Raw genomic sequence first — 13,407 nt, 5'->3', positions numbered from 1 at the left:
AGTTACAACGTACATCCAACCACGTGCTGCCATGTGGCACGAAAAATGCAATATTGTATACAGAAAAATGCAATACGCATTTGTAGAAGCTATAAATGAATTTCGGCAGATTGCATTTTTGTTATATGCAGATTGCATTTTTTATTGTTAAGTTTTGCATTTTAGATATTGACTGTTTAAATTGCATTTTATATATAGACGGATTGCATTTTTATATGTGAAAATGCAAAACTTAACAATAAAAAATGCAATTTATGTGAAAATGCAAAACTCAACACTATAAAATGCAATTTACATACAACAAAAATGCAATCTGCGAAAATGCATGTACAACTAGATTGCATTTTTGTGTTTAAAATATTGCATGTTTTGTGCCACATGGCAGCACCAGATTGGATGTACGTTGTGACTCTAAATAAGGGCACCCTAGTGCTCCCTTTATATATATATATATATATATATATATATGGTCTTGTTAGGTTGAGATTATTTAGCTAAATTGAGAAATGAGATGCAATATGGGCCACTAATCCACAAGATTAACAAAATGTCAACAAATACCACATTATGTCAACAAGGGGGTATAATTGTCTTTTCATTAAATTGTGTTTGAAATCATTTTCTAAAATCCTCTCTAAAATTCTAGCTACAAAGTCTTCAAATCTTCAACATTCAAATCTTCAAATCTTCAAATCCTCTCTAAAATTCTAGCTACAAAGTCTTCAAATCTTCAACATTCAAATCTTCAAATCTTCAAATCTTCAAATCTTCAATATTCATATCTTCAAATCTTCAACATTCATCTTCAAATCTTCAAATCTTCAACATCTTCAAATCTTCAACATTCATATCTTCAAATTCAAATAAAATAACACTTATAATTCACATATCAATACCGAGAATATCGAATGTCAACAACTCGTATTAAAATGTCAACAACTAACAAATAACACTTACAATTCACATATCAATACCGAGAATATCGAATGTCAACAACTCGTATTAAAATGTCAACAACTAAAAAACAACACTTACAATTCACATATCAATACCGAGAATATCGAATGTCAACAACTCGTATTAAAATGTCAACAACTAACAAATATAATTTATGTCAACAATACTATTTTAGGCAATATCACAAACACCTTATCTACACAACTCAAAAATTCCAGCAACATAATCGAATTAAAAACTGCATCCATATATTTCACAAATTTCATCGTACAATTAAACACACGCAAATTTAAATCTACAAATATTGACAAACACCAAACCCAGCATGGCTCCGAACAAATACACAAAAAATACAACCTAAACTCAACCCTTCTCACCATCACCCACAGCTCCATCTCATCCACAACTCACATACCTTCCACAACATGACTCTCCACATCTTTCTCGACCACCAATCACACTATTTCTATTCAATTTTTACAGTGAACAAACACTTCATTTATTGCTCAACATATGAGCACAACAATCACTTATTATCTCTTTGCATCATCAACAATCATATACACTATAATTAATGTCAACCACAAATATTTTCATGTCACCAACCTATATTATTTATGTCAACAACAACGTTTTACGTATAATTCATATCAACAACAATGTTTTACATATAATTCATGTCAACAACATTTTTCATAAAATTTGTGTCAACGACTTATATAATTCATGTCAACAACATTTTTCATAAAATTTGTGTCAACGACTTATATAATTCATGTCAACAACAAACGTTATTATGTCAACGAGCAAATGCAAGTGATTTACGAAGCAGATTTGAGAGGCATAAATCGAATTAAATAAAAAATTGCAAGATCTGTGCTGAAGTCGCGAGATAAAAGCGAAATTCAGCATTGAAATGAGCAGAAATCAGTATTTTCAGATTTTTTCCCAAATGTTCAAGCATTTTGATAAAAACAGCGAAAATCGTGAAGATGAACTTCAAAATAGTCGACTTTTACACAGAGCTCCGGCGAAAAAACAGAGGTAGCAATTTCTCTCACTAAAAATCAGTTCACATCCAACACAATTGATAATGCAAAGCTTAATACCTCCAAATCCGTACTCGAATCAACAATTAAGCTTCCGGCGAAGCGACGGCGTGAGAAGCGAAGTTGTTCGGAGCTTCGTACAGCAGGAGCGGCGAAGCGCGGTGAACAGCGGCGGCGTTAAACCACGCGCGAGAGAGAGAGAGGGCTTGTCTGGAGGCGTCGAGGATTTTCCTTTGATTGTATTTCGAGGATTTCCTTCGGATTGGATCCGGCGGAGCTGGATTTGTCGCCAGAATTCGGCCACCTCGCCTCCTCCTCTTCCCGCCACCATCCACATCATGATCCTCCGCCTTCGCCGCGCCGATCTCTATCTCCAGTTTCGCCTTCTCCGCATCGTCTTCTCCGAGCTTCGATTTCAGCTCGCAGATATGCTCAATTCAACACAAATTCAAAAATTGAAGCTCAGTTTTCCCTGCCGCCGTCCAGATCCTGATCGTCCGCCTCCGCCGCGCCGATCTTGATCTCCAGTTTCGCTTTCTCCGCATCGTCTTCTCCGAGCTTCGATTTCAGCTCGCGGATCTGCTCAATTCAACACAAATTCAAAAACTGAAGCTCAGGTTCGTGAGATTGAGATCTTCGTGTAATTGAGAAGAGGATGAATCTAAACCCCTTTCCTAACTAAAACATGGAATTACTATTCTACCCTTTCATAATAAATTAATCTAAAATTATTTTTTATGTGGCAAAATCTGGATCACTCATTTAATAAAAATGAGTGGCTGATATTGCATCTCATTTCTCAATTAGCATAAAAAATCTCAATTGATCACAATCCTATATATATATATATGAACTAAAACCCATCCACTCATCCCCAAAAAAGTGAAATATTTTACACACATTGTAATAGTACTCCATATAAGGTATTCTTAACGCACGTTTTGGAGTTATTTCAGAACAATTAAGTTTATAAAAAAGTTCCAGCACAATATTTTATAACTGCAAATACAAAAGATAATTTAAATTTAACTTTTAAAATCATATCCAAACTCAACACAAACGCATCGTTACTGATTAACAAATTTCAGCATCAAGTATTTCGTAGTAGTATTCTTCCAGTTCTAACTCATCTTAATTGAGAAACCAAACAATCATAGGCTTCTTTCCGTCCAAAGGCTTTCTCTATTGTTTTCTATCATTAATTTTATATCAAAACATTCAAATATGGTCCCCTATATAAATTAAAACATGTCTATTTCAAGGTAGGAAGGAAAACCTACGATATCTAACTTGAATTCATTCTAGAATTTTGAATAGTGAAATGATATAAACATGTCAACAATAGGCTATATACTTCATATTTTGTTCATAAAACACACTTGTTTGGTGTAGTCATTCAATTTTAGCTAGGAGTCAATTTAAAAAATCTTAAATTTTGATCATATAGATATTTTATGAAATGATATATAGAGAACTAGAGTAAATGGATGAAAATAAAGGTTAGTCAAACTTAGTTTTGTTTCTTTTACGAGAACAAGGGTATCCACTGACAGACTCATTGACTATTTTTTATGCTGAAATTTGTAGGCACTTTGAAGAGTGGAACATCTTGAACTTGAAGGGTGGAATAGTTGGTTCAAGGATTTAAAGCAATTTTTCGTGCTGATTTGTATGCACCTTGAAGGGTGAAACAATTGGCTCAAGAATTTAAAGCAGTTTCATACCCAAAATCAAGGATATTGATACACTGACCATTTGATTAAGGATGGACTGAGTCTCATGCCACTCGACTACATCCCTTAGTTAATAACTAAATTTGAATAAATAGTAAAATCCATTTTTCCTTCTAAACATAAGGCCATTTTACAAAGTTGGTCCATGACATTTTTTTTATTTTCGAATCCCTAACAAACGAAAACATACGTAGTCGTCCTTTTTTTGACGGAGCTGTCAAAACTTGACAGTCAATGCCAACAAAGTCCATTTTGACTAAATTAACAAAGTCTATTGTAAAATATTACTCCCCTTCATTCTCCATTTTTAATCCACTTTATGTCAGACACTTATTTTAAAATATGTAAAGAAAAGTGAAAAAATCAAGTGGAATAAGATTCACTTTTATATATTAATTTTTTAATAAAATACTATTAGTCAAATGAGCCAATGAAATGTGACGTCAAAAATTATAATTAAAAAGAAATGGGGGAGGGAGGAAGTAACAAACAAGTTTTGTAAAAAATTAATTGAATGAACTAAAAAAATTATACCCAAAAGTGGCGTTCACACCTTTTTGATACCCAATGTCCAAATAATCATATTTAATGTCCAAGACAACGAATAATCAATTTTTAGGAGCCAATTTTTACCACACTTTATCTCACAATGATTCTTTGTTTTATACTTATTGTGTTAATTGACAACTTCTAATTGCAGTGATGGTAAATCATAGGTTTACATATTGCAAAAATTAGCTCCTAATCTTTTTACAGCTTTCTAATCAGATTACAATTTCATATGATGAATTTTGATTCGGCTATGTTTTCGAACAAGCAAAATTAGTTTCAGAAGTTGAGGAATGACAACACTCTTTACTTGTTTTGTTGTTCATATTTTCATGTGTCAAGAGAGTCAAGTTATATTCACATAAGTAGTAATTAAATCACGTTTTCATTACTAGTATTATTTAGAACCAAATTTGAGCACTAATCTTAGGAAAATGACATAGCGAGTGTTGATATCCACCTGACCCCCCAGTATTCACCATAGCACAGTGCCACCAAGTCCACCCATTACACCCTAAATTTACGAAAAAGCCCCTAAACTTTTAATAAAATGTCAGCGGAAGCATTTAATTATTATTCCAAAACAGGAAACAGAGATACCCTTCTCTTTCACATTCACCCCCAAAACTCAAACTCATATCGATCCGTTAAATCTGAAAATCCTGATTGATCGGACGGCCACCGTCTTCCGATGGAAAACTCACCGGCCGCCGGCATCTCTTCTCTGACGGAGCAAGCCAAGGAGCTGCAGGAGACCGCCTCGTCCCTCATCTCCCGCACCTCCCGTGAGGAGGACGCGCTCCGCCAGCGCGTCGCCGCACTCGACGCCCGCATCAGCTCTCTCCGCTCATCCCTGCGCGGCTCCAAGGATTTCGATAAAGTATGAGCTGCCTCCATTCCTGCGCATGCATGCGACTAATTTTTACCGTGATTCATTTTATTGTTAGTGTGTACTGATTTTTGGATTGGATTTTGGGGGATTGGAAGCTTGATGAGGAGCTGACGAGAGTGAGGTATATACTGAGTGAGGGGGATGCAGCGGCATTCCTTCCGAGCAAATCTCATGGTGAGTTGATTTTGATTACTTTTATCTGGTTTGATTGTGCTGCATATGTTTAGAATGGATGATGATTGTGAATTTTTATTTGTTTCTCTTTGTTTAGGGAGGTTTCTGAGGATGTTTTTGGGGCCTATTAATGTGAGAGCTAATAGGAAGGATGTGCAGTTGAAAGTGAAAGAGGAATACAATAATTTCAGGGTATGATTCCATTGTGCTCTTAATTTGATTGGGCTGTGTCTGCTAACATTTTAATGATTAAAAGCTCAAGAAAACCTTATATCCTACAATGAATAGCAGTGTTGTTGAAAATCTAGTTCGCTTTGAGTGCCTGCCTGCTTATATAGAACTGTTGGAAAAGCATACACCTTTTTGCAGTAACTGAAGATGTATGTGCTGATGACAGGATAGAACAGCATTTTTGTTCCTCTGTTTGCCATCGTTATTACTTATTTTAAGGTCATGGATTTGGGGTGGATGCTTACCAGCATTACCAGTTCAACTTTACCAGGTATCACATGTTCTTCTGATTTTGAACTCTCTCTCTTTCTCTCTCTCTCATGCATTATTGTTTTTGTAATATTACTAGTACTATTTTTAGGGGGTTTGTGTGTGAAGCTTATGTTGGTCAATTTTCCTGTTACAGGCATGGTTGCTATATCTCTACACTGGTTTGGCTTTGAGAGAAAACATCTTAAGAGTTAATGGAAGTGATATACGTCCTTGGTATTTTGATTTTCTTAAATCACTCCTTTTCCCTTAAAGTGTAGTTTTTTATTTTAGTTTAAAAGATTGGACTTTTCAACTTTCTGTGTTAGCAAATAGAAATATGGTTTGACATGTAGGTGGACAAAATGTTGATTAGAAGATCAAATGTTATCCTACTTCTTGTAGCAATATTATACTTATGGCGTTAAGAATCTGCTTACTGTCTAAGCTATTCCTTCTGTCATTTTAAATGTTTATATATTCTCTGAAGTTTGGATGTAAAGAAACAGGCCAATAATTTGATCTATTCATGCTCTTATGCAGGTGGATTAAACATCATTATTTTGCCATGGCTATGGCTCTCATCAGTCTAACTTGGGAAATAGACCAAGGGCCTGACTGTGCTAAAAGACAGGTAGTGAAGCCATATCATCATTTCCACCTACATAAAAAGCAAGTGCTTCAGTCCACCAAATGAATTTATATGTTAATTGCAGATAGGTGTACAACTATTTCTGAAATGGGCAATAATGCAAGGAGTTGCAATGATTCTTCAGAACAGATACCAAAGACAAAGACTTTATACACGTATTGCACTTGGCAAGGTAGTTTAGCATGCCTGGGATATTTGATTTCCTTACCACCTACTTCTCCATGTGCTTATTTTATTATATTTTTTTTAAAAATTGACACCTTTGTTGGGTTCATGTTTCCAAGATACATAATACATGTTCAGATTTCTACTACATGTAAACTTGCAAAATGGTTGTCCGTTCGATTATCCTTATATAGTTTATCCTTTTCTTAAATAAATATATTTAAGTTTGTAACTTTTTTATGTCTAATGTGTGATTCTTACATGAGTTATTACCTTCACTCATGGGCTAGACTAGAGGGAGATCATCCTTCAAATTCATTGAAGCACAATATTTTAACTTATCCTGTCAATAATGTTCAACTATTGCTAAATGTAGGCTAGGAGGATGGATGTTGTTTGGGGAGAAACTGCCGGAGTTGAGGGCCAGCTACTTCTGCTATGCCCGATACTTTTTGTTTTGCAGGTCTGTTAAATCCCTTATTCTCGTATTAGTAACAAGAGAACACTACCCCTCTTTTATATATTGTTGGAATCAACTCCTCATGCGAGTGATATTTTTGCAAATCTTTATGTACGCTCATTAAGTTGAGACCCATGAATGTTTTCATAGCCACTCTCGTTCCTTCTCATCTATACTCATGGCTTCACTATAGCCAACATTTATCCTCAAATCATGATCATTGTCCTCTGTTTTCAGGGATTTGAAGCCTATGTTGGTGTGTTGTTGCTTAATACTTCTCTGAATGGATCCAATTTGGATTGGCAGGTAAAGTTATTTAAATTTTAAACATATGACGTCGTGGAATTTTTGTTGCATACTTCTTCAATACTGTATATGTTGATGTCCAAATTCAGTTTCATCAAATATTTTTTTCCTTACATGATTTCTACCTACAACTTTCAGGTAATTACATGCGGGGTTCTTCTCATAGTCATGGCTGTTGGAAATTTTGCTAACACGGTGCAGACCCTAATAACGAAATCTAAGGTTAAGGCAAAAATCAAGAGAGGTAAAAGCAGGCAAGAGCTGCATCAACTGAATCATGGATCAGATGACAAGAGTTCGTAAACAGCTCGCTGTACCAAGTTTGCTTATTTGTGCAGTTTCTTTCCTCACAGCAGGTTTTTGGCCTTTTAATGTTTGTAAACTGTCAAGCTGTTTTATGATAGTAAACTTGAATACTAGGAGTTAGAAATCCATATTTGTCATAGGATTTCTACACTGTTTTGGTTTCATATAGAGAGCTTTATCTACAGTGTCGCATGCTTGTGTCCTTTATTGAGAGTCCAAACCCTTTATGGGAAGTTTGCTTTATTAATAAACATGACCTGCACATTAGAGACATTGACTAGAGTAATGAAAATTCCTATGTGAAATAAGATCAAGTACAAGATGAAAATAAAATAAAATTACGAGGTCTGGGTAAATGGGTTCCATAACTAGCAAAAACTTATTCCAGCTCCAACAAAAAACATGTGACTACAGAGAGAGAGAGAGAGCACTCAGTCGGAGGCCCATACCGAGGCAACTAGTCTCATCTCCGGCACAAGGAAGTTAGGAGCTGCTGAGCTTGGCTCGAACAGACTGAGCTTTTCCAGTAGGCGCTCAACTAATCCGCCAGCAGCATACGACACGCCCGATACTGATATCCCAAGAATCAAGAAGGTCATGACTGTTTTCAAGTAAGGCTTCGGAGGCCTCTGCACATAGGCCTTCCCAACAGTTAGCACAAGTATGCACACAAGGGTAGCGGCTGCGACCATCAAAAGCTTCAACTGTTTGTCGTCTGACTTGCGGAATGAGAAGCCGTACATGACTGGAGGCACCAACCCGAACAAGATGTATGATATTATGGCGACAACAGCATGAAGCGCAAAATTCTGCCTCCGGCCTAGGAGCTGTCTGTAACGATCCTCCTGCTCGGTTATTTGGTTAGAGAGCTGATCCTCGAGGCGGTCACATCTTAAATCCCAGAGCTGCACATTTATTCAGAGAACAAATCCATAAGGGAGCATTTATTTTGGGTGATATATCAGGTCAGTGATGCATATAATTGAGTATTCGAAGGATTAGACACAATTTACATTGTGAGCTATGATGAAAAGGCCTCCAATCAAATTTGCAGCTCCCAGAGTTAACACATTCACTACAAATGGTGACATTGCAGATCAAGATAAGCAATAGTACTTCATATTTTGAATGAAAAACACTATGGTTATGTTACTTGTGCATGTAATGGTAGAGATTGTGTGCAGCATTCGTACATGTGGCTGCGCCTCCACCAGCGGCTGATGATACAACGCTAAGGCTAGTCATGGTCTCTGCCAGCCCACCGTAGACGATGCTTTTAATCACTTCAACTTTGCGTTCTTCTCTCGCTCCACGCCCTTCTCCATCAGTAGTATTAGTTTGAGTTCCCAACTGGGATGCTGTCGGAGGAGGTATTACAGTCGCAGGTGGATGTGCGTCTATTGTTATCCTGGTATCATTGCCTTCACCTGCATAAAGATTTCATGATAGTTAACTCGAGAAACACGAGGACCTAGTTCGTCTCTTTACACAGTGAACACGCAATTAAACTTACCTTGTGCAGCTGGTGCATCTCCTATTTCTGAAGTGTTTCCAGTTCTGAGTGGCTTGTCTAGAACAGATGTAGTCACAATTGTGGCTCTAACGTCTTGCTCTTCGCGAGGAACAGATACCGAGATATTCAATGTGCCATCTTCAGCCATTGAAACTGATGGCTGTGGGAGCTGGACGATGTCCTTGTCTCGACTGGTCTGAACTTCCCGGCTAGGTTTTGATGCCATTTGCTCATCCGCGGCCAACATATCTTCTGACCTCATATTATCTGAGGTAGACAAGTCATTTACAGCAGTCACCAAAATACTAAACTAACTGAGCAATGCTAAAATATCATGATGTGAAAATGTAGTTAAAAAACAGTACCTACTAACAAAGGGAGTTTTAGATGGTCTAGGCTGGGAAGAGTTAGATCCCGGCCTTCGTTTGCAGCAGTTTCTGCGGCCGTATCTTCTAAAACTAATGATCGGTCACTTTCACGAGCAGGGCCAGACGACAAAATTCCTGAGCTAACTTGTTGCACATTCGTCTCAGAACTACTTCCTGCATGTGAAAGAACCGAGTTATTTGAACTCGAGACATGCATTCACACCAGACTCCGCTATCTGCAGGGACGATGCCACATATACAATCCGAAAGGGAAAATAAGTACCTTCCTCAACTGGTGTTTTCTGCCTATTCAGGTTAAACATGTCGAACCAGCTCTTCTTTACATCTGGTGCTTGTCCGTCCCTTGCATATTCTTTCCCACTTTTCCCACCAAATGATCGGAACAATCCATCACCTGCATTACACTTCACACTCATAGGTAGAAAATTGCTACATCATTAGCACAAAGAAAAGAAAAGTTGCTAACCAGTTGGAATGAAAATGCTGAAGCATGATAAGCAACGAAACATAGTTGCCCCTCTGTCATGGTCATCTTCATCGATTGGTGGTGTTTGGGCATCTTGGTCACCAACTTCCCCTTCTCGATGAACTTGGTCCTCGGACGAAATAGTCCCTGTGGCTGCTGCTCCTGTTTTGGGACGCTTAATCTCCTCATCGGGTATCCTCATTCTGCGCTTTCGTTTGGTAAGAATTACTCTCTTTGTGATGCAAGAGTTGCAGTTGGGACAATGCAGATCATGTGTGGTTTGGTTCCGTATGACTCTTTCGACATCTAACTCTGTTATTTCCAGATCATCCTCGGTTTCTGCACTCTCGATCTCTTTGGAAGGCTCGTGACTCATTTCATTAATGCCATTCGTCTCAGTCTCCTCCCCCTCCTCGTATTGATTGCTAATAATGGATGCATCATTGAACTCAACAGCGGGATCAAGAGACGAGACGTGTTTTACAGGTTTTGCAACCAAATCTACAAAACAATGTGAGTAAACAGTTTTGTAAATTTCAGATCCTCATCATTATCTGTATTTCTTGATCTTACTAGTATTAGAAAGCTCATATCATAACTAGTTCTTACCTTCTTGAGATGAACTGTCTGAAGGCCGGACATCTGAACTGGAAACGCCATTCTCCTTGACCTCTTCCTTGTGTTGATTGTTTATGACAGAAGCACCATTGTACTGAATCACGAGATCAAGAGATGATGTGTCATGCGCTGTACGCGCATGACATTCCACGATTTGTGTCTTACAAATAGAATTAACACCTAAACCTGCAAATCAACACCGAGAAAACAACTGTTAACGCCATAAACTTATATAGAGCCATACATCATCACAGTTTCGCCCATAAACAGATAATGCAGACAAGTAATAGAGTGTAAACGGGGACAAGAGTTGGTCTTTTTGTTACTAGAAGCATAAATGTGCAGTGAAGAAACATATTCACTAACATTGGTTAAGTTATTCATACATGAAGTAATGAATTGAAGAATTGAGACACTCTGAGATGTACGTATCTTAACCATGATACTTTCGTGCGATTCTGATATCTACTGACCTTCATATACAAAATTAAAAGTTTTGATATGATTCTGAAAACGATCAACACAGACACTTCCATTGCCGTATGTCCAAGGGCAGATTCGACACTTCCATATTCCTTCATCCACAAAAATAGATTGCAACTGTGACAATTGCAAATAATGCCCAACATTTATGGAATTTCAAGAGAACTCCATCCAAAAGGCCAAGAAACTCAATCTTCCTCACGTTTCGGTACATCAATTCGAGCAAAACAGAAGTTGAAGAAAATCATTCTAAACTACCCTCATTGCTTTACACTAAACAGCAATCATTCAGAACCTACCCAACTCACCAAACTACCAGCTTGCAGTTGACCCTTCTTCCATTAACTCATTGGTTTTCTTTGTTTTCTTAGATGCAAAGGCTAAGTAGAACTAAAATCTGAGACACAAAAAGCACCAATCATTCACAGCATTGCATATCCAAGAATTTCAACTCCATACACAACAGAAAAACTGTAACAGAAAAAAACCAATTTTTTTGGTGCAGTACCTCAATTTGAGGTCCCAACTGCAAATCTAATTGAGGTCAAGAAAATGAAGGAAAACAGACCACATGCCACAACTTTATATATATATAGAAACAACATGAACATTGAAGAGGGCCCCTTTACTTCTTTTATAGTACCACATATTTTACAGACATGTAGGGTTATGGAGTGCAGTTAAAGGCACAAGAAAATTAGAGTGATGCAAATGTTGCTAAAGAATGATGAACTGAAAATGCTTATATAATTCTACCTGCAGCTTTGTCATGGAAAACAAGATTTTCCTTGAAACTCTTGTCCCCTTTAATTGCTTCTGTTTCTTTGTCAAGAACCCAATCACTCTCTGCAGGAATGTTTTTTGAATTTCTCACCAGTGGATTGGTTTCCTCAGCTTCTTGCTCCTTCAACTTCTGTTCTTCCTTTTCCATCTTCACACACACACACACACACACTGAGAGAGAGAGAGGGGTATTGTTTATATGAATAAGGTGTTGCTCATGTCTAAATATGGAGGCTGTCAAGGCCACTGCATTGCGTTCAAAGGGTGCAGAAATTCACAAAATATTACTAGTTAATTCCATGCACTATTAATGCAAGACTAAGTTAGTTGTGAGAAAATTGACAAAATACTAAAAACATGCCATCTTTTGCCATTAAAAATTGAAATCAAATTTAGGATTGTAGAGGTGGGAGTGTAACAAAACAGTCTTGCACAATGCAAAATTACTAAAATATAGGAGCACTAAATTGTGAAGATTAGGTATGGTGATGAAGCAATAGAGTAATTAATGTTTGACAATATATAAAGGTCATGAATTTGAATCTACGGTCACATATTCTTTAAATTTTTATGTAAAATTATCTTTAAACAAATACTGAGGTTGTAAAACGAGGGACACGTGTTCAGCATTAATGAACACCTCTCTTTAATTTACATTTAGAAATTTTGTTTCTCTGTTGTTACCAGTATACTCCAAAGATGTAACTAACTACCTTATTGATGATCCCTAATCAAAATAATTATGATATACTAATGATGTAAAAAATGCATTACTAGAATTTAAAGTTTAAGGAAGTTATGTACTCTAACTAGAATTTAATTAATTATAAATTGAAATAAAATACGAAACAATTATTAAGTATTTTTATAAGTGACAAAACCCAACCTTAATTAATACAGTAGTTGCAAATTAAATTAGAGATATTGCGTAAACATATGGGATGGTACAAAATAGGGCTCAATTTAGAGGTTTATCTTTTTATATTGGGTTAGACAACTTTCGTTGTATTTTTTCCTAAAAATGATATAGCCTTTCATCCATATGTTTCCATGGTAAGGGAGATTGTGATTTTTCATGTCATTGTTGTTTTACAAGCATAAGAAGACAAACCATTCGTACAGTTGGTAGGTGATTGCATTACATATGTACTAGATTTATTAAATCAAAAAAAATACAGAACTACTAGAATATAGCAATTTACAAGCACACGAGAAGAAAAGATAATTTGTGGGTGTGATATCACCATCACGGGAAATTATTTGAGTTCCAACTTTCTACTATACTACCTAAGTGACTATAAGTAGACCATAAATGATGCAATTATGTCATGGTAGGAACTAGATAGTACCATTATTAATAGCTAACAATAGTTTATTAGAGAGTAAGTTACCTTGCTGTATAGATCTGATTTTCTTTAAAGCAATGACATAT

General features: G+C 36.6%; 2 protein-coding genes across 4 annotated transcripts; one reads left to right on the top strand and one right to left on the bottom strand.

The window, feature by feature from the left end:
• The first annotated feature begins 4,880 nt into the window (after positions 1 to 4,880).
• Positions 4,881 to 7,907, top strand: LOC125200909 (transmembrane protein 120 homolog). The gene is made up of 10 exons (XM_048098735.1): positions 4,881 to 5,168; positions 5,276 to 5,354; positions 5,452 to 5,546; positions 5,752 to 5,856; positions 5,992 to 6,071; positions 6,378 to 6,468; positions 6,551 to 6,658; positions 7,028 to 7,114; positions 7,349 to 7,417; positions 7,556 to 7,907. Exons 1-10 carry the CDS (start codon positions 4,980 to 4,982, stop codon positions 7,718 to 7,720), a joined length of 1,068 nt encoding a protein of 355 aa, XP_047954692.1. The 5' UTR covers positions 4,881 to 4,979; the 3' UTR covers positions 7,721 to 7,907.
• Positions 7,908 to 8,033: 126 nt separating this feature from the next.
• Positions 8,034 to 12,443, bottom strand: LOC125200908 (membrane protein of ER body 2-like). 3 transcript variants are annotated; one of them, XM_048098732.1, is made up of 10 exons: positions 11,949 to 12,443; positions 11,183 to 11,284; positions 10,701 to 10,895; positions 10,092 to 10,592; positions 9,888 to 10,019; positions 9,602 to 9,778; positions 9,237 to 9,503; positions 8,917 to 9,150; positions 8,737 to 8,798; positions 8,034 to 8,628 (listed from the first exon to the last, which is right to left on the bottom strand). In XM_048098732.1, the coding sequence occupies exons 1-10, from the start codon at positions 12,121 to 12,123 to the stop codon at positions 8,155 to 8,157; spliced, it is 2,319 nt and encodes a 772-aa protein (XP_047954689.1). In that variant the 5' UTR covers positions 12,124 to 12,443; the 3' UTR covers positions 8,034 to 8,154. The 3 variants fall into 3 exon arrangements, with proteins under 3 accessions (XP_047954689.1, XP_047954690.1, XP_047954691.1); XM_048098734.1 differs by having other exon boundaries at positions 8,473 to 8,628; positions 8,877 to 9,150; XM_048098733.1 differs by lacking the exon at positions 11,183 to 11,284 and having other exon boundaries at positions 11,949 to 12,441.
• Positions 12,444 to 13,407: the final 964 nt, after the last annotated feature.

The sequence above is a fragment of the Salvia hispanica genome, chromosome 1 (assembly GCF_023119035.1).
Source record: "Salvia hispanica cultivar TCC Black 2014 chromosome 1, UniMelb_Shisp_WGS_1.0, whole genome shotgun sequence".
Taxonomy (NCBI): domain Eukaryota; kingdom Viridiplantae; phylum Streptophyta; class Magnoliopsida; order Lamiales; family Lamiaceae; genus Salvia; species Salvia hispanica.
The sequence above is the reverse complement of the archived record's forward strand: the minus strand, read 5'-3'. Positions and strand labels throughout refer to the sequence as shown.